The sequence below is a fragment of the Gossypium arboreum genome, chromosome 5 (assembly GCF_025698485.1).
Source record: "Gossypium arboreum isolate Shixiya-1 chromosome 5, ASM2569848v2, whole genome shotgun sequence".
NCBI classification, from domain to species: Eukaryota; Viridiplantae; Streptophyta; class Magnoliopsida; order Malvales; family Malvaceae; genus Gossypium; species Gossypium arboreum.
The window spans coordinates 85,130,882-85,158,231 of NC_069074.1; the positions used below are offsets into that span (position 1 = coordinate 85,130,882).

At 35.7% G+C, this 27,350-nt stretch overlaps 1 protein-coding gene and 1 long non-coding RNA gene across 3 annotated transcripts; one reads left to right on the plus strand and one right to left on the minus strand.

Annotated features, from left to right (window-relative positions):
• The first annotated feature begins 8,186 nt into the window (after positions 1-8,186).
• LOC128293308 (uncharacterized) lies at positions 8,187-8,872 on the plus strand. 2 transcript variants are annotated; one of them, XR_008283481.1, is made up of 2 exons: positions 8,187-8,428; positions 8,621-8,872. It is a non-coding gene; the product is annotated as an uncharacterized LOC128293308 (long non-coding RNA). The 2 variants fall into 2 exon arrangements; XR_008283482.1 differs by having other exon boundaries at positions 8,187-8,368.
• Positions 8,873-24,922: 16,050 nt separating this feature from the next.
• On the minus strand, positions 24,923-27,036 carry LOC108451537 (pentatricopeptide repeat-containing protein At1g63080, mitochondrial-like). Its single transcript, XM_053027619.1, has 2 exons — positions 25,595-27,036; positions 24,923-25,436 (listed from the first exon to the last, which is right to left on the minus strand). The coding sequence occupies exons 1-2, from the start codon at positions 27,034-27,036 to the stop codon at positions 24,923-24,925; spliced, it is 1,956 nt and encodes a 651-aa protein (XP_052883579.1).
• Positions 27,037-27,350: the final 314 nt, after the last annotated feature.

The following is a 27,350-nucleotide window of genomic DNA, read 5'->3' on the forward strand; positions in this document are numbered from 1 at the left end:
AATATTTACTCAGACTGATAACAAAAGTCATGTTTTATTGAAATACAAATATCCAAACATGAGCCTATTTTACAAATGAATTCTTATTACTCCTAGGCTCTAAAGCAACAAGAGTGTTCTGAAAATTACTCTGAAAAGTCTTTAAAAACTACAGGAAGTACTTCTGCAATCCAATTGTTTAAAGAGCTTCCCGGTTGGTAAGGGCGAATGCCCTCAAGGTTTCTTCGTTCAGACTCTTCATTATGTACAGCATTGATGTGATAACTTCCTTTTTCGAGCAATCCTCTCTCAGGGTGAATTATCCCTCCTGATATAAAAGTTTGAGATATATGAAGGAACGTCATCAATTCCCATTCTACTTCTCTTCCACTTAAACGCGTCCTTCTTCTTTCTTGACGCCTCTCTATTTCCTTTCTCCTCCGCTTGTGATCTGGCCTAAAACCCAAGCCAAAACGGTCTCTCTTCTCCTTTAATTCTGGAACTGAATCCTTCTTTGAAGATAACTTCCCAATCCTTTTCCTGACAAGGCTCATTCCCTCATTGTCATCTATAAACCCATTCTTGTGGTTTTGGATATCCTGGGTACCGGCACCTCATTCCCCTCTGAAATGAATGTTGCATTAACAAATTCTAAGGAATGAAAAGAGCACTCAATGGCCCCCTCATTTGCTTCTACATAGGGTGCGTCACTGGTAACTGTCGCTATAATGTCTTCCTCCGCATTTATGGTGACTAGTCGTCCATCTGCTACTAACTTCAATTTCTGGTGCAAAGATGAGGGCACCGCTCCTGCGGAATGTATCCAAGGCCTCCCCAACAAGAAATTATAGGAGAGCTTGATTTCCATCACTAGAAAGTCTACCTTATATGTGTTTGGCCCAATCATCAAAGGGATATCAATTCTTCCTATGATCTTTCTTTCCGTGCCATCAAATGCTCTCACTACATTATGGCATGTTTTCATGTGAGAACTATCTATGGGCAATCTGTTCAATGTGGACAATGGCATAACATTTAAAGCTGACCCATTATCAATAAGCACACTCGGCAATGTATATCCTTTGCAGCGAGTGGTAATGTGCAAAGCCTTAGCTGATCCTATGCCACCAGATGGGATTTCATCATCATTGAAATAAATGAAATTGTCAGCACTTATGTTACTAACCAATTGATTCAACTTGTTGACAGATATATCATTAGTAACAAAAGTCTCGTTGAGCACCTTCATTAACGCCTCACGATGTACCTCTAAACTCAGAAGCAAAGCCAATATCGATATACGAGCTGGTTGTTTATGTAATTGCTTAACCATACTGTATTCACGGTGTTTCAGGAATTTCAAAAACTCTCTAGCTTCTTCTTCCTTCACTGGCTCATTAATAAGTACCTCAGCCCTATTCTCCTTCTTCACGTCAAAGGCTTTCACTTTCATAGGTTGAATTCTGATGCCTTTTGTATCATAATGCTTCCCGCTACGTGTGTAGGATCCTTCAACTTGAGCTTCCTTAGAAGCACTAACTATATCTTCTTTCTTCAGTATTGTCACACTGCAGTCATAACTCCAGGGTACCCTCTTGTTACCCTTATAAGGAAAGGAAACGGGTTTGTAAATAATGACTTTTGGTGCTGTTGGTGTCTCAACTTCATTATTCTTTGGTATAGAAATAATGATCATTGGCCGGTTAATTCTTTGATTCTTTGGTTCACCTTCCAATGCACATACATGACCTTCATCTGAGCCAGCTTCATAAAATTACAGCTCCTTATTATCTATAAGGCTTTGTATCAAGGCCTTAAACTCGTCACATTCTTGGATCTCGTGTTCTTTTTCTGTATGGAACTCACAGTAGTCCCTCACTCCTCTATTTCCCTCTTCAGAGATTATCATTTCTTTTTTCACCATTTCTTCCTAGACTACTTTCATCGGCATTCTTACCTCAGCCACGTCCTCTTTGATCCTTCTTATATCAGTGTCCCCAATTGCATTTACCCCTTGATCACCATGGTTTGGCAACGGGTTCTCTGTACTAGGGGTGTCGTCGAATTTTACGACCCCCATCTTGATCAGTCTTTCCACTACTTTTTTAAAGCCAGTGCAATTTTCAATTGAATACCCTTATATCCCTGCATGGTATTCACATTTGGCATTTGCATCGTACTATTTGGGATATGGAGGTTGCAGTGGTTTCAAATAAAAAGGAGCTATTGCATGCGCATTAAATAGACTTTGATAAAGCTCTCGATACGTCACCGGGATAGGCGTAAATGAGACCTTTTTAGAATTTTGTCTCGAACCAGATCCCTACTTTTGGGAATCCTGCTGCCAAACTGTAGTTGCTCTAGGCTTGCTAACCGTAATCGCTTTCGAATTATAACTATTCGTATTGTTCACATCATTATCTTTCCTTCTTGGGGCTGATCTTTTAGCAGTTTCCCCCTCTATCTTGCCACTCCTTATGGCATTCTCAATCATTTCTCTTGCCATAACTATATCAGTCTTGGTGGTACTTCCAATCATGTGAGTAATGAATGGGGCCTTCAAAGTGTTAATGAATAGCATGGTAGTTTCTTTTTCCAAGAGTGGTGGTTGAACTTGCATAGCAACCTCCCTCCACCTCTGTGCATATTGCCTAAAACTCTCATTAGGCTTCTTTTCCATGTTCTGCAAAGTAATTCTATCCTGAGTCATGTCAGTCACATGATTATATTGCTGTATAAAGACTTGCGCTAAGTTTCTCTAAGAACCGATCCTTGCGCGACTCAATTGATTATACCACCTAGCCGCTGCCCCAACCAAACTATCCCAACAACAATGGATCAATAATTGATCATTGTTTACATAGCTAGTCATTCGTCTACAGAACATGGTGATATGGGCTTCAGGGTAAGTAGTCCCATTGTACTTTTCGAATTCCAGCATCTTAAACTTATGAGGAAGCTCCAAATCTGGGACCAAACTCAAGTCCTTGGTATCAATTCCCTGACGATTATCAGTATTTTTCAATGCCTTAAATTTCTCATCTAACCATCTACAACGTTCTTCTAATTGCCTTGATGAATCGAGTCTCATTTCTTCCCTCTCAGCTACATCTAAATTAGGGATGACTGGATTGGTAGGATTATCTCTCGGGTTGGATCCCGAGCCAGTTTGAAAGTTTATGGGTATTCCAGTATCAACTTGCCCATGTTGAGGCCTTATTGAGACGGACGGCCTTTGGGGATATGCCTCAAGTTGAGTTTGCACATGAGGTGGGGTAAAACCCGAAGGATGATCCTCATTATCCTTTTCAGTGATAGTCATAGGGGCCTTTCCTTTATCCGTTGCCCCCCTCAGCAGCTGAGCCATCTCAGCCATCATATTCCTTTGAGCCTCCAACATTTGATCCTTCATCTCCTGTTGGATTTTCGCCAATTGTTACTGCAATTTCTCTTGCATTTCTTTCTGGATCTGCTCAAGTCTTTGATCCATATGCTTTGTCTTAGCACGTGTACCATAAGGATGTGTTGCTTCCAGAATTTTCTTTCTCTCACTTTCTCCTTCTCTCTAATAATTTAACTAATTAGGGTCTTTCTATAAATTTGAATGCATATGATGCAATAAGATGCAAATGCATGAATGCAAAAAAAAATATTGATTCTGATTCAGTTTCTTTTAGAAAACATTATTTAAGAAACAAAAATCTTTACACAAAACGGATTACAAATACGCATTTGCCCTCAAGCCCAGAGTTTTAACCCTATCTAATAACAAAACTAACTCTGGACCTCTATCTAGCACTAACTCATACTTTGTACTCAATACATTAGCTTGCACTGCCAGGTCTTGCAAATGATCAGTAACCTCTCGAATCTGTACTATAGCTTCTCCCATGAGGTAGTCCCTATCTCTGACTTGATCCTAAAAATGTGAAGCTCTCCCTTTCAATACCCTTCTCTTACCTCAAGCTGCTCAATCCGTAGCTCACAGTTCTGTAATGCTGCTTCCAACCCTCCAATATTGTGCTTCATTTCCTCAATCTTGTCCAGGCTTGTCTTTAACTCGACCGCAGAGTTACGACTTTGGTGATGATGAAGAGATCTTCCAAGCTCAGTCACCTTAATTTTTAATCCTTGATTCTCTTTTTCTAGGGCCTGATTATGCACCTGCACCTCCTGGAACTTCTTCTCCCAATACTCGGCTTTAGCTCTTTCTTCTTGAACCTCTTGTTGCCACTACTCTGAAGACTTCCCCAATCCAGCTCTCTTCATTGATAACTGTATCCTCTTATATTGCGTCTTCAAGTCATCTCGGTCTTTCTCAATCTTTCTCTTTTCTTTCCTCTCTTTTTCGACCTCAATTCAATGAACGTCGACGTCTAAGCTTAGGTACATCTTCTTCTCCTCAAGCCTCTCTATTTTTCTCCCGAGCTCTAAATTCTTCCTTTCAAACTCTTGCTTTACAACTTCTAACTCTGATGGAATCACTCGTAAACTCTCCTCCATCGATCGGGCAGCCCCCAAACTCAGCCTAGAGATGTTATCATTGATCCTCTTGCTAAACCACTCTTTGTACCCAAGGGTCATTGTCGGTCCTTCGGTCAAAATCTTCACACAGCAAATTTTCTTCCAAGCCTCGGAAATCTCTCGCATCTTCTTCTTATAATGATCCCCCTTATATGAGAAATCACTCTAAGCTAACCCTTGTGTTGCCGGTATAAATTGCCCCGCTTTGTATTGCCTTAGGACGAGTAATGGTGCATAACCAACAACTCTCCAAATTCCAGGAAGAGGTACCCAATCAAAACTTCCGCAACGATAAAGGATTTCATTAGGAGCCATCTAGGGGGCTTTCCACATTACATCTTTCTCTCGGAGATTCTGAAGTATTTCCATCCACCTTTCCTCTATAATGTCGTCCTTCCTCGGTGTAACTGCTGCTTCCCTTAAGGGAGAATAATCCTCAAAGAAAACTCGGCAAGGAACCTTATCAACCTTCCAAAAGTGACGTGAAACCATACTATCAATAACTGTGCGCATCCAATGAATCTACATTCACCAGTTCTCCGACATGCACTCAAATATCTAAACATCTCAGCTAGGATTACAGGCACAGATGTGTTCTATTTACTAAGTCGATCGAATAAATCTGCAACTGCCTTATCTATGTGCCCCATAGCTTTTGGGAAAATCACCAAACCATACATACTTAAGGCCAAGACATCAACCCTCTTCTTCACATCTGGGTGTGCCAATATCAAATCCCTTAAACTTGCCCACAGAATGCATTTACTATCACCCTTTTGTTGGATTCGAGCTGCAGCCCACTGTTTACTCACCCCTGTAATCATCATTAATTTCTTCACAAAAGTTGGAAGATTAGCAGCCCTAACATAAGCTTTGTTACCTTGAATTTTTGGACAGCGAAGCAGAGTCGTATTCTCCTCCAAAGTAGGTACTAAGTCTACCTCTCCAAATATAAAACAACTATAAGCAGGGTTCCAAAACTGTACCATAGCTCGAAACAGATGCTTATCCACTTTGATGTCTAGCAAATAGGGAAGATCTCCATAATTCTGGTAGAACAGCTGTTTAGCCTCGTCATCCCATTGAGCCCAAATGTCTTTCAACTCTTGAAACTCATTCTGTGTCGAACTGATACGAGTGAAGTCCCACAACTCTGACGTATACCCCTCAGTGACACTATCTCCCTTCTCTAACTAGGTTTTCTCTGACCACGCACAGACAGAAGCGTTGTCCTCCACTTTATCAAGATATTCGTTTCTCATTACAAAACTTTCTAATCCAGAAATCAAACCGTGAATCGATACCTTTAAATGTTGAATGACATGTAATGATAGTAAAATAAAATAAGTTAGTATCATATATAAACAAGCACTTATAAAGGTAGCTTACTAAAGGCTATCACTATACTTCCTAAGGTAAGCGCTTAAAGTTCACTATATGTGTTTCAGTTCTAAAGCGAGGGTACCTGAACCAGCAAATTCCTCGGTCCTCACCCATTATAGGCTCATATGGACCAAGTTTAGTTCAGGGGGACACATTTCCCTATGGCCATACGGAGATGAAAATCTCACGAAGACATAGGTTCAGATATATCCCGGAAGCAATCCACTAGCCCATACGAAGGTGAAAACCTCACGAAAGTGTAGCTTCTCACTCCCACTTAAGGGTGTGACCACAGCGGTCATGCAAATGCAATGTGTACGGAAACAAGGTAAAAAAGATATGCAGCAAACACACGTTAAAAAGATCAATATTTTAAAATTTTCCAAACTTCCGACATTAAGATAAAAAATAATCAATTTCTTGGCTTGACTCTCTTATTAGTCCCCAGCGGAGTCGCCAAGCTGTCGAAATCTCATTTTTTAAAACGGAGATTTTAAAAAAAAAAACGAATGGGAGTCGCCACCAACCTTTTTAGGTGTGATTGGATCACCTTATAAAATATTTTGGTCTACGAAAAAATGCGAGAAAATAGGTTCGGGAGTCAGTTACACACGAGGAAGGATTAGCACCCTCGTAACGCCCGATACTGGTACCAAATTGAATAGTTTTCTGTCTTAATGTCAGAAGTTTGAAAGAATTTTAAAAAAATCCTTATTTTAAAACTGGAATAATTTGAGCTGAAAATTGAGATTCTTTCGTTCCAAAAGAGTGCAAACATCATGAATAATTTGAGCTGAAAATCGAGATTCTTTCGTTCCAAAAGAGTGCAAACATCACATCCAACCTGATTGGACACGATATTCTTAAACTTTCGTAACTAAAATCATCTCGTAATTTACAAAATCTATTTAAAAGGATACTTTAGACATTTAGACAAACTGGAAATCGCAACCCAGCATGTTAGGGCACTATTTCCCGAATTTCTAAATACAAAAGACATTGACTCGTTTTTTAAAATTCCTTTGGATTAAATGAAATATAAAATTTTAAAAGCGATGATGCATTTAACCTATTACAAAAGATCAATACTACATACTTTAACATTTCATGCAAATATAATATAGGAAATGATAAATCGACATAAATTACACCAAATATATTAACATTTCATGCATATAATTATAAATAACATAAATATACACACATTATCATTTCATGCAAATTACAAAATAACAAAATAATGAATATAACAATACAAATTACATATATATACAATGGTATCTCATGCGAATATAATCTTAAAATAACAACATAAATAATCAATTTTCATACGAATATATAACAATAAATAACATAAAAATAACAAATAACTTATGGGGTAAAATTATCATATTAAAACAACACCAAATAAATACAAAAGGATAAAAAAACAAATTAAAAACAATTTGAAAAATAAATGAGGTAAAAAAATATTTAAAGCAATATATAAATAATAAAAGAGAAATTTTTAAAAAAAGAATAAAATATACTATATAATATAATAGCTTAATATATATTTATATAAATAATACTATATTAAATATGTGCAAAACTTTATAATAAATTTTAGAATAATATGCTAAATATTTAAATAATGATATATATATTTTTAATAATCATTCACAAATTTTAAAATTATACATAATAATAAATATTGAAGTAATATAATAAAAATAATATAATGAATAATACATATAGTAAAAAAATGATATAATATATTATAAAATATATAAATAAAATATAGGTTAATAATAATAAATAGCGCATAAGTAAAAATAATATATTTATAATAGATTATTTATATATACATATTGTTTATAGTAAAATAAATAATATATAAAATATTTAAAATAAATAAATTATATAAAAATAGAAGGATTAAAATTAAATGGAAATAAAAATCTGGGGTGAAATTTTAAAAAATAAAAAGGGACCCAATTGAAACACGCTATAAAGCTGAGGGACTCACTGGGCGATTTGGCCTTTATTATAGCAGGACTAAATTAAAACAATAATAAAAGGTCTAGGCCAAATTATAATAAAAATAAAATGAAATTATAAATATTTAAAATTCGGAAGGACCAATTGGGCAATTAGCCCTTTTAGCAAAAACACGCGGATCCTTTCCGAGTCATGGGTCAACACGCGGAACCTCAGCCTTGAAACGACGCCATTTTGGTTACTAAACGGTCACCCCAAAACGATATCGTATAGGTCATTTATAAATACAAAAAAAAACTTGAAAATTCATTTTTAGCTTCAGGTTTAAAAAAAAAAACAAAAAAAATCCTCTGAAAAGGGAAAGGGAAGAAACCCTCTGGGCTTCAGCCTCCGATAGACCAAGCTCCAGTCATCGGGCACACGCACCCACGCGCCATCGTCGAGCCCGCCGATAACGACGGCCGGAAGCTAAAAAGCTACGATTTTTAGCGCAAATCCAACAGTAAACCCCCTTTCCTTTTATTTTAATGACATTTGTATATGTTTGCAAAAAGAAGAGAAGGTAAAGAACTAATCATCTCTGTTTTCTTTGATAAACTGTTGTATTTTTATTGTATATCTCCGTTAAAAAAAACCGTGCTTTACATCATTTTGATTCGGGCTCTTATAGCCACTGAAAATAATATTTACAATGTTTATTTTATTCCCTGCCATATTTGTATTGCCTCTATTGTTCTTCTTTCCTTTTTTGCAGGTACTAGCGAGAAATCTGACGACGATGGGGCGTTGATTCGTGCGCAGATTACGGTAGTCACGGCGTCGATGAGGGGTCACTGAAACGGCGCGAGACAAAGGGGTGTGATGTTTGGAGTTTGTGGCATGAAGCTTCTGGAAGCCTTATTAATTTGGGTCTAGTTCGGGTTAAAGGGCATTTAAGTGTAATGGGCTACTGGCGTGATTTGTAAATGGACTGTAAAGGACTTTTTATTATTTTTGTTTTTATTTATTTTTTGGTTTTTTATTTTCTGGGCCGAGCAAATTTGGGTTATTACAATGATGTGAACAGACCGCATTTTGTTAACTTTTTGAAAATGTGTAAATTTGCCTGCTACTGATTTATTAACTTAGGCAGATGATTTTTTTGTAAATTTGCCTATGATTGCTACTGTTGATAAACTTAGGCATATAGTCACTGAAATTTTTGGTAAATTTCCCTACAATTCACATCTGTTCAATTGTCCAGTGTTCTTCTCTCCCTATTCCTTGCATCCTCCAGTGTCCTCACTTTTTTCAGAAGACCCAACACTACAAATTTTGAACGGGGCGTCAATGGCAGATCAAACCAGCTGCAAAACTGACATGGATTTCGAAATCCATTGCCAAATTTCTTACACCCAAAAACCTCCTACCTGGGTTGTCATTGGACCAAGACATGTTTAATTTGGCTGGGTTTCCACAATAGCACACCGGAATCACTTTAGGCATCTCTATTTTTCCTCTTCTCCTTCTTCTTCTTCTCCTCCTCTTCTTCTTCTTCTTTTTTTTTCTTTTTCTCTAACCCTAAAATGGTGTTGCTACAATTGTTAAAGTGTGAGTAACCGGCCAGCTGGACTTAAGGTTGACACCAAGGACGCCGTCACATGCCACGTCACTTTGCCGTGACGTCTGTGATGAAAAACGGCAAAAAGGACTGTTTTGTTGCTTTTTGAAAGTTGAGTGACTGAAATGAAACCTAGGTGACTACTTTGTCAGTTACCCCAAAGTTGGGTGATTGTTAATGTAATTTACCTAAAATTTAATTTATTATTTAAAATAATAGTAAAAAGTTATTTTATTTTATAATTAAATTTATATAAAATGTTTCTATTTATTAAATATGAATTCCAATGACTAGTTTAAATATTGTTGAATTTTTAAAAATATATTTTATTTTTATAGAAAAATATATTGAATTTTAAATTTTCATCCATGAAACACATAAATTCATACATTACCAATTGGTCATTTTAGAAAGAAAATCATAACATTTTAATATTTTGGGGGTAGTGTGAGTGATTGGAAGCAAAGTGGAATCTTTTTTAGCCACATGAGATTAATAGGAAGTTTTGTCTTAATTGATTGATTAAATTTATCTTAATTGATTATTTTTTGAACAATTTTTTGAACAATCTCATTATAAGTTATGATTATATCTAATGTTTAGAATTACCCATAACCCTTCTTCAACCCATAAATAAGAGGATAATGCACTTTAACACATTCAAACTCACGTCTTCCTGTATTGACAATAATGACTATGCCAATAGAAATAAGGGTGAGTTAGGATGCACATTTAATACCCCTTTTAATTATTGTATAAGTTCAAGTTTTAAAATTTTGCACTATAATGTACTGCCACGTGGATTTCAATTATGTTAATTTTCTATAATAGGAAAAAAGCCTAAATTATATATACCTTAAATTACTACCCTGCTTGGGAGTCCCTGCAGATAACTTTATGAAGCTTAATAAGAATGGGGCATGGAAGTCAGATACGCATGCTGCATCGGCCAGTGGAGTGGTGCGTGACAGGAATAGATCATGGTTGTGGGAATTTACTAGAAATCTGGGATGTTGCTTGCTGCTTGAAGCTGAATTGTGGCCAATTTTGGACGGTTTGAATCTTCTTTGGATGCAAGGCTTTAGGTGTGTGGAGATTGAGAGCGAGAGTGCTGCTGCTGTCTGCATCATATCGGATGAGTCTGTTGCTAAGCATAGTATATCGCTAGTACGCACAATTCGAGCTCTTTAGGATCTGCAAAGGAAGGTCAAGATACGCCACATTCTCTGGGAAGCCATTTGGCCTAAGCAGGCTGCTGAATCCACCGGCTGCACTGAGGAGCATTCTTTGCAAGGACAGTACAGGGACTGTTGGCGATAGGCTGCAAGGGTATTAACTTTCTGTAGTTTTTCCCTTCATTATTCTACCAAAGAAACAAAAATACTCCCCTCCTATATATAAGCATTCAACCCTAGTAAGATGGTAGCTCGTAAGAAAGTAAGGGAATACCTTCTGGATGTCCTCCATTTCATCCTCACTGCAACATGAACAAATAAAATAAAAAGAAAGCATGCATAAGAAAGAGATGAAATATGAAGAGCAAAACAAACAATAAGCAATGGGAAGTTGTTACATTCCAAGTCTACTTGCAGTAAACAAATGCATCAGCAAACTCCCATACAAGTCGAAGATATATATAATGGGACTTCTATGGATGAATGGGAAGATAAATTTGTTTTGCTGAACTCACACAAACTACTGATGCTTATTTACCAGGAAAAAGTGGTTTTCTCACCTGAAAAACCCACGAGTCTACATAGACACCCTGAGTAAGAGGGAGATGAGGGAAAGAGAGCAAGTTAATATTTAAACAAATGGAAGATCGTAAACAAGACTATCTTGCACACAGCAACCACCTGCCTTTAAAACTCGAATATATGAGGAATAAATTAAACAAAAGTAACAAAGCCATCAACTTACGATTCCTCTAAATCGATAACCTTAATAGCCGCTTCTTTCTTCAGCTCCTAATCGAACCCGAACATCAAGAAAGACATCAGTTATTCGTCTCATTTTCATCAATCATGATTCATGATTTAAACAGCCATTGCATATCTAACATCAAGAAACATTATTATGTTTCATCTCCCTTAACACATGACTGCTTTCAAAAAAACTTTTTACGACACCAATGATGTCCCCTAAACGATGATAAAATTTTTGGAAAACTGATCTGATCTCCTCGTTTGTTACTTGTGTACATAGTTGACTATTAATCTCATCTCATCAGAGATGACCTAATCAACTAATTACCTTAGTGCCCAAGACATTGCCTTGCCTTTAGACCTCTCTAAAATGATTAAGAATAATGGAGTCCAAATTTTGTTCACCTAAGATCTAAACACTAAATTTTTAAAAAAGCAAAGCCTGAAAAAGGGCATTCTGGTTAATTGGAGAAATGATGCATCTTCAACAAAATATTGCACCTTTCTCCGTGATATCGTCCTTGTTAATTGTGTTGGAACATCAAAACCTGCCATTTAAAACAACAAAATTTTAGGTCCGATTGATAGATTTGAGCTCGGCTCGGCCTGAAAAATACGTCTAAAATTTTGCTCAAGCACAGGTCCGATCCCGTCCGCCTGTATTAAAATTTTTATATAAAAAATTAAAAATATATAATAAATCAAAAACACTAATAACATTAAAATAAATGTTTACCAACAAATTAAAAATAATTAAAAATATTTATACTAAAATAACACTAAAATATATGCAACTTAACGAGCAAATGCCTCTAAAATAGTAGTAAAAATAACAATAAAATAAGAGCTATACAATATCCAAACAATAAGAAAAAAATAATAGTAATATAATAGTGAATGGTAGTAAAACAGTGGGGGAAACAGCAATTTTTTTTTTTCAAATTTGGGTTGGGCCTGGGACAAAAAACTTTACTTGAGTACAACCCTTTTCTTTTTTCTTTTTTTTTTTTTGCTCAACCCTTTTCTTTTTTCTTTTTTTTTTTTTGCTCAAGCTTATTTTTTGAACATATATTTTATTCAAACCCTCTCACTTTTTGCACTGACCTTTGGGCCAAGCTACTTATGGACAGATCTACCCACAGCCAATGATAGACTAATAGGTCTACTTTTGTAATGGGCTTCAGGTTTGCTTTTCAAGGTTCAATTGGAATGGATCAATACATGGGTGGGTTGAACCCTCGTAAGTTAAATTGGATCCTTTTAAGATCTTTTAAACATTATCTTTTTCTATTTATTATCTCTTTCTTCATATACAAACAAAGTCCCCCCCCCCTTTTTTTTTAATTCTAGCCAAGAATTTTTTCCATTTTTCCACCACAGTAGCTACCCTCACCATTTAGTGTCATCTTCAGCAATGACCACATTCAAACACCCCTTCTCCTTCTCCCATCTTTCTTTTCATTTCGATTTCTTTGTTTTCCTTCACTAGAAACACCCTAGCCGCCACACGTTGCACCACCATCCGATCCTTTATTTGATCAACACCATCACCAATTGTCTCATCTTCTTCCCTTTAAGAAGATTATCAACTTTAATCGGACTTCCATAAATGGTTTAGAATCCTTGATAGCTAATCTTGTTTTCAAGCTTTAATCGGACTTCCATCAGTATCCATTAGTGTGACACCCCACACCCGACCTGATTCTCGAATCTGAATGCGTGGCATCACGTTACGTTACTGATGCAACTCAGAATATCCAGATTTAATTACGAAATAATTTAAGCATATAATCATAGTATAATTCAAAACCTTTTTCTATTACAAACATAATCATGCATACTAGGTGTTTCACAACCTTATTAAACATGCATCGGTGTTACTTGAGGTTAAATATAGAGTCGGGACTCGAATCCAAACCTATCTATCAAACTTTAATTAAGTGTTTGGAGATAAGTTTCCCCTGTTTTGATCCCTACATTCGATGTGTACTTATTTCAAGACCAAGTGGCACTTGTCAAGAGCCTTGAGAATTGATTTCTGGAGGCATGTTCAACGTTTCTCGAGACCATTACCAATAAATACTTAAAATGGTTAATTTTGTTCACAGTATCTCGAGACTTGACCATTGTGTCTCGAGACTAGCACTCCAAATAGTCCAAAATGTAATGATTTAAGCATGAAAATGAGTTCCAAAAGTCACCTAACCTATATCATTAACATACGAAATCGATGCACACATAATTACCACATCATAACACATGCAAACAAGTTAGAACCACACTATTTTGTACATGATTGGTTCGTATAATTGGGCAATTATCAATTAAGCAAAACCATTAATATAAATGACAAAATTAGATGACCAAATTCAACCTTCGGATACTTAAAAGGTTCGACAAGCGCCTAGATGTAGAAGTGTACCAAAATAGCCAAAATAGCAAAAATAGCATATAATTGGTTGACTCAACCTAGGCACATGTCGTTAATAACAAATATACATATAAAGGAACACTAACTTAACCCGAGCTAAAGCTGAGATACTGACCTTGACTACACAAAAAAAAACATAATTGTACGTTGGGTATTGAATATTTAGCGGTGCTAACATAATTTAAAATCAATATATAAAATTTGAAATTAAACTAAATTAGCATTGTTGGGAATCACTACTTTACAAATTAACAAACCTTACATTATCATCACCACAAATCACATAGATTTCAAATTGTCCAACTATTAATCATCCTTAGGATATTCATTTCACTCTATCGGTTATCAAAATATCGACCAGGTAATAGCCTCTCATCTCATATAACACAAATTAATCTCAATATCCATGTTTTTAGCATATTCATATATCAATATAATTTACACTCTTTTAGTTATTTTGGGCCCCTATTAATTGACTCAGATTAATGACGGATATGCGGATCAATCCATCAACACACCAATATACACACCGTAGTGCTAATCAAACATAAACGGTACACTGAAATATGTCGGTACTACAAAGAGAAAAATGGTATACCCACCAATACGATACTAACTACCTTATTCAAAATAATTTTGAAATCTGTTAATTGTAAAATTATTTTTAAGGAATATAAAAAAGAAAAAAAAAGGAAACTTGATTAAGTAGTTATATGATAATAGTTGTAAATTACCAACATAATCATAAACGAAGGTAGAAATTCTTATTAAAAACACAATTTGGTTCTCATTAGAATCATCATTCAAGCGATGCCACTATCTTGGTAAGGTTGAAAGAGTTATGCTAGTATTGATCACATAGGCTTGAACCGCTTAGGCTCCGCTCATTTCTCATTAAACATATATATTTTTGCCATAACATTTGCTTTGATTGTTTAGTTTAAGCTTAACTTAAAGTTTTTATTTGGTTGCCAAAGACGCTCATAAGAATCTAAGCACCAGAATTACTGTAGTTTTCTACACATCTAGAAATTGACCCTTTATCCATCTGCGCAAGACTAACAGTAGCATTAGGAATATTTTCAAAGAGACTCAACACCATTCCTAAATTTCTTCCAATCCTAGCCATAGAGCTTGCAACTATGTTATGTAGTTATATGTTTTTTTTGTTCTACCTATAGTTGTAATTTTGCATCTAGTAGAACAACATAATATAAAAAATTAGATGGTGTTCAATGATCATATTGATTGGTTAGCAAAATCATCTCTATGTAAGAAAAACTATGGTATTGTGCGGTATTTGTAGCTGGTTTTGATTTTGTATATAGTATTTTATATTTTATTGTCTCTACGAGTTGTACAAGCCCATTTTGCCCGGGCCCCTTTTACAACTTTTGACCCAAACAAAAAACCCAATCTAAACAGACCTACCCAAAACCAAGACCTATTACAACTTCTTTTGACCCAAACCCACACAGGCCCAAATTCCTGACCCGACTAGCCAAATTTAGGGTTTCAAAAAAGTTGAAACCCTAATCAGCCCCCATAGCCTAGCACCGCACCCCCCTAGCCTGCTGCCACCGCCATTGTCACCTCACCACTTGCCTGTCAATATTTGACCTTTTGAACCTGCAAAAGAAAGTAAAAAAGCAGAGACAACAGCCCAAACAGTCGAACAATAGGAATAGAAAGAAAATCAAAATGTAATACATTTTTTCGACTATAAAAGGCCAAGATCTATCAATGTAAAGGGGATTTTTTTCCTTTTCTTTGAATACAAAAAAGAGAAACAGATTCAAACAAAGAACACAGCAAACTAACCAAAGAGATTCATCGTGCAAAGGTCCCAATCTTTTTTTTTTTTACTTATTTTTCTTTTCTTCTTCCTCCGGATACACATAGACATATTTCTTTATTTATTTTTTAAAAAAATAACATATATATATAGTCATATAAAAAATACAAAATATATATAAAAAAAATAAGCAAAGTGTACTTTCGGGGCCAGGTCAGGAACACTGCTAAGATTCGTAGTCAGTGAAAAAGGGATTGAGATTGACCCAGATAAAGTCAAAGCCATACAAGAGTTACTTCCACCGCGTACTCAAAAGGAAGTCCGGGGATTCCTAGGAAGACTAAATTACATCGCTCGGTTCATTTCACAACTAACCGAGAAATGTGACCCCATATTCCGTCTCCTTAAGAAACACAACCCTAGTGTTTAGGACGATGAGTGCCAGAAAACTTTTGACAATGTTAAGCAATATTTTTTAAATGCCCTAGTGTTGACACCGCCTAGTCCAGACAAGCCATTGATACTGTATTTAACGGTGTTTGAAAATTCTATGGGATATGTGCTTGGCCAGCACGATGAGTCAGGAAGGAAAGAAAGAGCGATATATTACCTCAGTAAGAAGTTCACTGAGTGTGAAACAAGATACTCGCCAATTGAAAAGTTGCGTTATGCCCTAATCTGGACAACCCGAAGACTGAGACAATACATGTTGTATCACACAACTTGGCTAATCTCTAAAATGGACCCTCTGAAGTACTTGATGGAGTCGACTGCTTTGAACGGGAGAATGGCCGGATAGCAAATTCTACTTTCTGAATTCAATATAGTCTATGTGAACCAGAAGGCTGTAAAAAGGAGTGTAATAGCAGATTTTCTAGCCACTAGAGCCCTAGAGGACTACGAACCCCTGAACTTTAACTTTCCAAATGAAGATCTAATGTACGTAGCAACCACTAAAGAAGACCCTTAAAAAGGTCATCCTTGGAAGCTAAACTTTGACGGAGCATCAAATACTGTGGGCAACGGAATCGGGGCAGTCCTAGTATCCCTAAACTGAGATCATTATCCCTTCACTAGTAAATTGGATTTTGACTGCACGAACAATATGGCAGAATACGAAGCATACATCATGGGAATTCGCACAGCCATAGAGCGTAAAATCAAGGTGTTAAAGGTATATAGAGATTCTGCCCTCGTGATTTATCAACTCAAAGGTGAATGGGAGACGAGAGACCCCAAATTGATCAATTATCAAAGGCTGATCCTTGAATTGATTAAAGAGTTTGATGATATTGTCTTCTGCTACCTCCCGCGAGAAGAAAATCAAATGGTCGATGCCCTAACAACTTTAGCTTCTATGATCAAGGTGAACAAATAAGAAAATTTGAAACCAATCCAAATGAGTATTTATGAGGCTCCAGCTCATTGTTGCAACCTCGAAGAAGAAGCAGAAAATGATGATCACCATTCATACCACGATATCCTGCGATATGTGAAGAATCGTGAGTACCCCGACCAAGCTACTGAGAACAAAAAAAAGAATGTTGAGAAGACTGGCCAGTGAGTATGTCTTAGATGGGGAGATCCTATACAAAAGAAAGAAGGATCAGGTACTGTTAAGATGTGTAGACGCTATTGAGGCTAAGAAAATCTTGGAAGAAATCCATGAGGGTATCTATGGGACACACGCTAATGGCTTTACAATGGCCAAGCAAATTATGAGGTTTGGTTATTATTGGTCTACCATGGAAGGAGACTGTATTAACTACACCAAAAGATGTCATAAGTGCCAAATCTATGGAGACAAGATTAATATGCCTCCTTCACCTCTACATGTTATGACTTCTCCATGGCCTTTCTCGATGTGGGGCATTGATGTAATTGGGTCAATTTCACCAAAAGCTTCAAATGGGCATCGTTTCATCTTTGTGGTCATCGATTATTTCACCAAGTGGGTAGAAGCCGCTTCATATGCCAACGTTACTAAATCAACAGTTAGCAAGTTCCTAAAAAAGGAAATCATTTGTCGATATGGAATGCCAGAAAGGATCATATTTGACAATGCATTGAATTTGAACAACAGCATGATAGCGGATGTCTGCAGTCAGTTCAAGATCAGACCACAACTAGTCACCGTATCGCCCAAAGATGAACGGTGCAGTTGAGGCAGCTAATAAAAACATTAAGAAGATTGTGGGGAAAATGAGTGAAATTTATAAAGACTAGCACGAAAAGTTACCATTCACCCTCTATGCTTATCGAACATCTGTCAGGATTTCCACCAAGGTAACGCCTTTCTTATTAGTCTATGGAATGGAGGCAGTTTTACCTATCGAGGTCGAGATTCCTTCCCTCAAAGTTTTGTCAGAAGTAAAGTTGGATGAAGTAGAATGGATCCAACCCCGATACGATCAATTGAATTTGATTGAAGAAAAGAGACAAGGGCTATCCGCCATGGTCAGATGTACCAAAAGCGAATAATACGAGCTTACAACAAAAAGGTTCATCCTAGAGAATTCCACGAGGGAGACCTAGTATTGAAAAAGATCCTACCCATACAAAAGGATTTCAGAGGAAAATAGATGCCGAATTGGGAAGGACCTTATGTGGTAAAGAAGGCCTTTTCTGGAGGAGCATTGATATTGGCCAAAATGGATGGCAAGACTTTACCTAATCCTGTGAATTCAGATTCGGTTAAGAAATACTTCACCTAAAAAAAAGAAAAAAAAAAAGGGAGAGGCCAAAGTGAAAACTCACAAAGGGCACCTTGAAACCAAAGGGATTTTGAATTGAAAACCCGTAAAGGGCGATTCAAATTCTGAAGGAGAGGCATATAGCAGTCTTACGATACCTAAATTAACAAGGAGGAGAGGTGTTACATCTTGGGGGCATCTACAAGGGTACTCTAGATCCCCTAAACACATAGTGGGAAAAAAGGGAGTCTTCAAGAAGTTCGTACAGAGAAGCTCACGCTGCGATATCTATGGCATCTATTTTCTTTTTATTCGTTTTGTATTCCAGCAATGTTTGTTGTCTGTGATTAATCTATTCCCTTCAAATTTTGTTTCTGAAAAATTTCAGTTTTGTCATTGTTACGATCTTTCTCAAGCATTCTGCATTGAAATAATGATTAATTGACTAATGACACTTTCGTAAAAGAAGTTTTGCATAATACTCTGAAAGTTTCTAAATAGTACAGGAACCTAAAACAGGGCTATTATTTAGAACTAACCAAACTTAAAGATTGGAAACATTTGAGAAGAAAGAGTTTAAATTAGGACTACCTCTTCGGGTTTTCTGTTCAAAGAACTAAGCTGAACCAGGAGACAGGGTACCGTTTCAGTGAAAGAACCTCGATAAAAAAAGAGCAATGACAACCCAAACATTAAAAAGGGATCCATTCTCACAACGTTCTGCACTCATGCATTTATAGATCATTCCTAGCACATCTAGTTAGGAACATTTGATTCATTTCGATCATAGCATCCTAATTCTTTGACATAAGCATAGATACATGGAACCGATTCTACAGGTCATGTCCCTAGAATCAATGAATTCACAAGCCTTAACCCCCTAAGCAGTAGGGTAACAGGCTAAATTTACAGATCTTATCCCCCTAAGCCGTAGGGAAACAAATTGAAGGCAATGGGCCTTAAACCCCTAAATAGTAGGGTAACAGGTTGAATTTACAGATCTTACCCCCCTAAGCAGTAGGGAAGCAGATCGAAGGTGACAGGCCTTAAACCCTTAAGCAGTAAGGTAACAGGCTGAATTTACAGATCTTAGCCCCCTAAGCAGTAGGGAAACAGATCAGAGGTGATGGGCCTCAAACCCCTAAGCAGTAGGGTAACAGGCTGGAAATTACAAATCTCTTCTCCTTGAAATGGCACTGAAGAGGTTAGAAGCCATAGCAGATCTCCTCAAAGTTTCAGCGGAGCAAATTGAAGATAACAAATCTCATTTCCCTGAAGTTGCAATAGGAACAGATTGAAGCTATGAATAAACAGATCTTATCTCTCTGAAGTTACAGTAGAGCAGATCAAAACAAACCTTATCTCACTAAAGTTACAGTGGAGCAGTGGAGCGAATTAGAGCAACAAGATGCAGTAGGCTGAACGATACCTAAAGATGAGGAGCACCAAAGAAGTCAAGACTCGACGCGGCCGAGCCAAACTGGTCTTTCTTGAGAGTCTTTGCTCTGTTCTCGTTACACGACAACAAGCAAAGAGGGACAGCTGTACAAGCCCATTTTGTCCGGGCCCCTTTTACAACTTTTGACCCAAACAAAAAACCCAATCTAAACAGACCTACCCAAAACCAAGACCCATTACAACTTCTTTTGACCCAAACCCACACAGGCCCAAATTCCTGACCCAACTAGCCAAATTTAGGGTTTTAAAAAAGCTAAAACCTTAATCAGCCCCCGTAGCCAGGCACCGCACCGCCCCTAACCTGCTGCCACTGCCATTGTCACCTCACCACTTGCCACTGTCGATGTTTGACCTTTTGAACCTGTAAAAGAAAGTAAAAAAGCAGAGACAACAGCCCAAACAGTCGAACGTAGGAATAGAAAGAAAATCAAAATGTAATACATTTTTTCGACTATAAAAGGCCAAGATCTATCAATGTAAAGGGGATTTTTTTTTCCTTTTCTTTGAATACAAAAAAGAGAAGCAGATTCAAACAAAGAACACAGCAAACTAACCAAAAAGATTCATCGTGCAAAGGTCTCAATCCTTTTTTTTTGCTTATTTTTCTTTTCTTCTTCCTCCAAATACACATACACATATTTCTTTATTTATTTTTTTTAAAAAAACAACATATATATATAGTCATATAAAAATACAAAATATATATAAAAAAAATTTACCTTTCAGCGTGCGGTGGCCGGCGACAGTGGTCGGCGACAATCCCATTGTGGCTTCCTTGCCAGATTCTGGCTTTGGCCAGAGAGAACAGAGAACCCCCCCTTTTTTTTCTGAAGCAAAGGAAAAATGAATTTTTTATAAAAAAAAATTGCTTTTATAACACTAAAGAAACGGCATCGTTTTCATTGGCCTCCCCAGACGCCAAAACGATGTCGTTTTGGGGAGGCCAACCTGATCCAACCCACCCCAACGACAGGATCCGCGTGTTTTTTGAAGCGGAGGGGTTATTTGCGATTTTTGCCCCTCTGCTTTTTCATGATTTAGCAATTAAGTTTTTTTCTTAATTTTAATTCTACCATGAAATTTATCTCGGTTTCAATTTGGCCCCTATCCGAACAGCATCGTTTAGGAGAGTCGGGATATTTCCTCCTTTAGGCCCTCCTGATTGTTCGCGTGTTTAAATCGGTCCCCTTCACTTTTATTTATTTTAAATTTGCCCCAAAAGTTTGTTTTAAGATTCAATTACGTCCTTTTCATCACTTTTGTTTCTTTTATTATATTATTTTAATTATTATTATACTTGTACATGTATTTATTTTATTCTAATGTCATTATTATCACTTCTATTATTATTATTATTACTTTTCTTACTATCATTATTTTCATACATATATACATATCCTGTTATTACTGTTTTTTATACACATATTATGAATATTACTTCTATTATTTATACCTTATTATTATTACTTATTACTTTATTATTTTTATCTAATATATTATCATGATCATTATTATTATTTTACTATTGTAACTTAATATATTAGTATTGTTGTTTTTATTTTTCATCTTATTATTATTATTATTACCACCATTTTATTTTTACCATTATTATTATCTTAGCATTAAACCCATAAACCCATAAATTCCATATCGTTATCATTATATTATATTTTATATATATATATATATATATATATATATATATATATATATATGTATATATTATTATCTACATCATTATTATCTTTATAATTTTTATTTTCCTATTTTATTACTATTGACATTAGTACTATTTTTATTACTATTACTTTATTACTACTACTACTAATATCACTATTATTATTTTTATTACTATTATTATTATTTTTACTATATTATTTTTATTTTTATTACTATTATTATTATCATCACTATTATATTATTAGCATATTATTTTTATTATCCTTATTAACACATTTTTACCTTTTGTCAACATTATTATTTTTTTGTTTTACTATTTTATATGTTACTCATTTATTTATCGGTTTGCTAAAGTTTCCTCTTTTACTTATTCCTATTATTCTTATTTATTTTACTTTTATCATTCTTTAATATTTTTACCTATTATTCTCTTCTTAAGTTATATAGTTTGTTTATTTCTTTCATTTTGTCATTCATGCTACCCATTTATTATTATGCTTGTTAATATTATGATTTATTTCTTTTCGTTTTTGCAAATTTACGTTATATCATCCTTTACCCAACAAAAATAATCCATTCATAAAAGTAATATTCTGTATTTGAAAATTCGAGAATCGTGCCCTAACTTACTGGGTTCCGATTTTTCTCATTTAATCTAAATAACGGAATTTAATCTAAATAACGGAATATTCTTTTAAAAATCGCAATACGAGTTTTGAAAAATGCTTATTCTCAGAGATACGAGGTGTTGTGCCCTAACTTACCAGGCATGACATTTTGTCACCTCGAAATATGATTTTTCGCAAGCAAAGGCAATATTCGGTGTTTGGAAATTTGAGGAAACGTGCCATAACTTACTGGGTTTTGATTTTCCTCGTTCGCCCTTACTAATCGAATATCCTTTTGAAAAGTAGTTAAAATACACGGATTTTTAAGTAAAAGACAAACTCATTCTCAAAAACTCGAGATGTTGTGTCCTAACTCACTGAATATGACATTTTGTTGCTTCGAGACGAGAAGGTCTTTAACGTTCGAATGTTTTTTTACAAAGGAAGGATTGTATTTCAAAGTTTTTCAAGTTTTCAATTTTTGACACTAAGACGCTAAGTAATCAACTAGGTATCAATTTTTAGGCATTACGAGGGTACTAATCCTTCCTCGTACGTAACCGACTCCTGAACCCGTCTTTCTAAATTTCGTGGACCAAAATCGTTGTTTAAATAAATCAAATCATTTATTAAAAATAACCACTTTTACGAGGTGACTCGATCACACCTCATCAAAAAGGATTGGTGGCGACTCCCGTTTTTTCGTTTACATTTTCAAAATCCAAGTCGACCCCTTTTATTCAAACTTTAAAGATGGTTACGACACGAGTTATCATAGAGATGTAATAAAATTTTCTTTTATGAGTGAGTTATATTGTAGTAAATATTACGAAGTGGATGTTGGATATTCAAATAATCACATTGAAGAAATCTATCGAAATAAATTAAGAGATGGCAAAGATATTCGCAAAAGAAACAAAAGGAAAGAAGGTCAAATAGTTAAAAGAGGGCGTTAAGAAGGCTATGTTGGATTCAAGGGTCATTAATGATTCACTTTTTTATAGCGATTTCATCAAGAGAAGGGATTTTATCCGTAAAAAAAAAAAATTCAGATTATCTATTGCTGTCTCATGGCAGCTTTGTCCTTCAATTATAAAAAAATTATGGAGCCTGAACATTCTGCCAAAGCGACAATGTTTTGTATGGTTGGTGATTTTGGAAAGGACTCCTACCGTTGATGCAAAGTGGAATCTAAGGATGTTGGTCACATTTTGCTGAAATGTGCCCGAGTTAACAAATTCTGATATGAATTTGCTGGATGGTGGAATGTTGTTGGGTGCTTCCTAGAGGTATGTTTTTTCCTTTCTTTCGTTATGCTTTGATAAGTTGTTGTCTAAACCTCTGTTTAATTCGTGGTTGATGTCTATTATGGCTGCCTTGTGGACCCTCTGGAGTGCATGAAACGATTCTAAGTTTGGATGAAAAGATTTAAATTTAGAGGAGATTCTTTTTTCTGGTTAAATTCAGATCTTTGCATTGGATAAAAGTCTTGCTGGAAGGTGTGAATTTTGTAGAGTCAATGTGGTGGGAGAGTCTGTGAGATTGTGAAGGGAGTATCCGTAGCTATCATACCAAGAGTGTGGCGCGTTGGGAACCTTCAAATGGAGGTTGGTTAAAGTTTAACGATGATGGTTTGGCATTAGGTAAACTTGGTCCAACAGGGTGTGGAGAGGTTCTTAGAAATTCGAAGGATCATGTCATTGCTATGTTTCAGGTCCCTTAAAGTGTCCCAGATTCTAATTTCACTGAAATTATGGAGATTAAGTTAGCTCTTCATTTCTTCTTGGATTCCTAGTGGATCAAAGACTGAAAGCTTATGGTTGAATCCGACTCCATAGTCGCGCTTACTTGGTGTATCAATGAGAAATCTAGGCCTTGGAAATATTGGTACATTTGAGCAAGCATTGATGAGATTAAGATGTCCACTCGTGAGGTACTGTTTAGAAAAATTGGGAGAGATAGTAATGGTATGGCAGATTCGTAGGCAAAGTCAAGATGCTTTCGATCTCAAATGTTTTTTTACAGAATGGTGATTGATAGCTGTTGTTGAAGGCTTTATATTGGGGTGGCAGATCATCGTTGAGTTCAATTAAGATGATGGTTTCATTGTTGTTTCATCAAAGAAGATTCACCGAATCATTGGGAGCAGTTATAGGACTGTCAAGCAGTAGTATTTTGTGCCTATTTGAATGTCAGTGCTGCTGTTTTAAGTTAGGTGGTTCTATATACTAGTGTGCTTAAGAAGACTTAGCCATATTGTAACATGTATTTCAAGTAACCACTGTTACAGTTGCAGGCAAGTTTGTTTGTATGGTTGCTTCAGTGGATTAAAGTCAACATATAGTCTACTGAATGAACACAATCAAATTTGTCCCAAACCTCCAATTGCCTTTTGTAATTTGTTGCCTACTTGTATTAGATATTTTAAGTTTTAGTAAAGATGTTTTTATAGGAAAAACGTAATTTATAACAAATAATTCTACGAGAATAATTAAGTTAACTAAGTTTGATTAAAATGAATAGTTTATTTTACAATAATTTTGTAATTAAATTTTTTACCTAAAATTATCAAATAATGTAGAATGTTTTACCTAAATCATTAGAACAAAAGAATATTTACATTTTCAAAATATCATATTATTTTCCAAAAATCAATTTTCGAAAAATTTGATTGAATTCTACGCTTTTAAGAAGTTAAAAGTTCTGAGCAGGTAGAAACCAATGCTATTGTCATTATCACCAACAAGATTCTCACTTACTACAAGTCTAAACCTTATTCAAGTTTCTAGAATCTTTTATCACTGTACAATGGTCACAAACTGTTTCACATTGTGAGTGATAATCTTTACACAATTTATGAAACATTTCAGAGCAAGATTGATTTATTAGAGTATACAATGAGATCCATAAATAAGGTGGCAGTGCCTATATCTGCAAAAAAGCCCTTATCAACCATTTCCATAAGAAGTTGCTTTGCCTTTGAGGTATAACTGTTGTGAAGGAACCCCTGAATCATTATATTGTAACAGCAGCTATTAGGCAAACAGTCATTATCTCCCATGCTCCCAAACAACCTGTATGCTTCATCTGGCAATCCCTCTTTACACAGTCCGTTAATCATTACACAATATGTGTAAACATTTGGTTTTAAACCATTGTCTGAGAGTTGATGAAATAATTCCTTTGCAACTTCGATATGCCCAGCTTTGCACAACCCATTAATTAGGATAGTATATGGGACAATATCAAGTTCCAACCCACTGTTTCGCATCCCTTGAAAAAGTCCCAATGCCTCTTTGATATGACCTGTTTTACATAAACCATCTAGCACAATGTTACAGGTCACTATATTTGGAACTTGTCCAGAAGCAAGCATCTTTCTAAAAAGTTCACAAGCAGTTGAAACTTTCCCTAACTGAAACATACTTTGCACAAGAGTGTTGTATGTGACAGTATCCGGGATTGGTTGTATGTGACAGTATCCGGGATTGGTCCCTTTTGAGATATTTCATGAAAGAGTTCCATTGCTTCGACTAACCTCTTCGCTTTGCAATATCCATTGATCATGGTGTTGTAAGTAACTATATTAGGTGCACAACCCTTCTCAATCATCAAGCTGAAAACCCTTCTAGCTTTATCCATTTCATTCTGTAAGCAGTGACCATTAACTAACACACTATAGGTAACAACATTAGGCTCAATGCCTCTCTTTCTCATTGAGTCAACAATATCCTTGGCTTCAAAGACCATCCCTTGCTTGCAATGTGCATCAACCAATATATTATAAGTAACTATATCAGGTGCACAACCCTTCTCAATCATCAAGTTGAAAACTCTTCTAGCTTTATCCATTTCGTTCTGCAAGCAATGGCCGTTGATTAATGCATTATGGGTAACAACATTAGGCTCAATGCCTCGCTTTATCATTGCGTAAACAAAACCCTCAGCTTCAGAGACCATTCCTTCCTTGCAAAGCGCATCAACCAGTGTATTATACCTGACAACATCGGGCTCAATCCCTTGCTTTCTCATCAAGTCAACGGTCTCTACAGCTTTAGAAACCTTTCCTTCCTTGCAAAAGGCACCAATCAATATATTATATGTGACAATATCAAGTGAAATATTATTATCCACCATTTCATCCAAGAGCCTTGTAGCCTCCTCCTGCTGGCCCGAATTACACATACCATGAATTAAACAACTATAAGTAACGACATTTGGTCTAATGCCTTTAACCTTCATTTCAGATAAGAGATTGAGAGCCTCCTGTAACAAACCGTTCTTACAAAGACAGTCAAGGATGGTACTATATGCTACAATATCGGGTTCATAACCTCTGCTTTCCATCAGCCTTAGAAACCTAACAGCTCTACCAGTATTACCGGTCTTACACAACCCCTTAAGCATTATATTGTAAACAATCAAATTAGGTTGATACCCGCTTTCAGTCATTCCATCGAACATGCTAACAGCCTCAGAAATCTTATTTTGATTACAAAGTCCATTAATCAAGGTTGAAAAAGTTACAGCACTAGGTTCAAAACCTAACTTCAGCATTTTCCCCAAAACAGACAACCCAAAATCAATTCGACCTAATTGACAAAAGCAATTAATCAAGATGCTCATAGAATAAACATCATGGGAAACTCCCAATAATTCGATCCGTCTATACTTAGAAACAACAATGAGATAATGTTTCATCTTAACAATGGCTCCTAATAATTTATTGAATTCCACAATTGAAGGCATTGGGTACTTTTCAATCATCTTATTGAACAAAATCAAAGCATGATCAACATTATCGAAGCTGTGGTCTCTTTTTCCCTTTCCTCTAACGGGCATGGACATGGGTTTCTTACTTAGGCCTTCGATGTGGGTAGCAATGGTGTTAGAAGAAGAAGAAAAAGAGTGGAAATTAGAAAGATAGCTTCCAGCATTAACAACTGAGCGAAGAATAAAAGAAGAAGGAAGATTACCCATATCTTGAAAGTCAGCAAAATGAAAGCAGAAATGGCTGCGGCAGTTTATATCAATATAATATTTGAATTAAAGATAAAATTCCAATTGCTAGAGGTGTTTATGGGTAAGTTTGACTTTGGATTGGTACCAATCAAAATTTTAGGCCCAACTTAAAAAATAGGTTTAAAATTTAATCTAAGTCCGACCTTGATAAAAATGTTAAAATTAGGGTACGACCTGTATTAATTTTTATATTATTTTGTATAAATTTTAAAAATATATAATATATTAAAAAATACTAAAAATATTAAAATCAATGTTTTCCAACAAATAAA

Coding starts and splice junctions, on each gene's coding strand:
- LOC108451537 (XM_053027619.1), bottom strand. CDS start 27,036: ATGGGTAATCTTCCTTCTTCTTTTATTCTTCGCTCAGTTGTTAATGCT. Junction 25,437..25,594: donor GGATATTGCAAAGCGAAGAG/GTTAGTCGAAGC, acceptor TGAACTTTTTAG/AAAGATGCTTGCTTCTGGAC.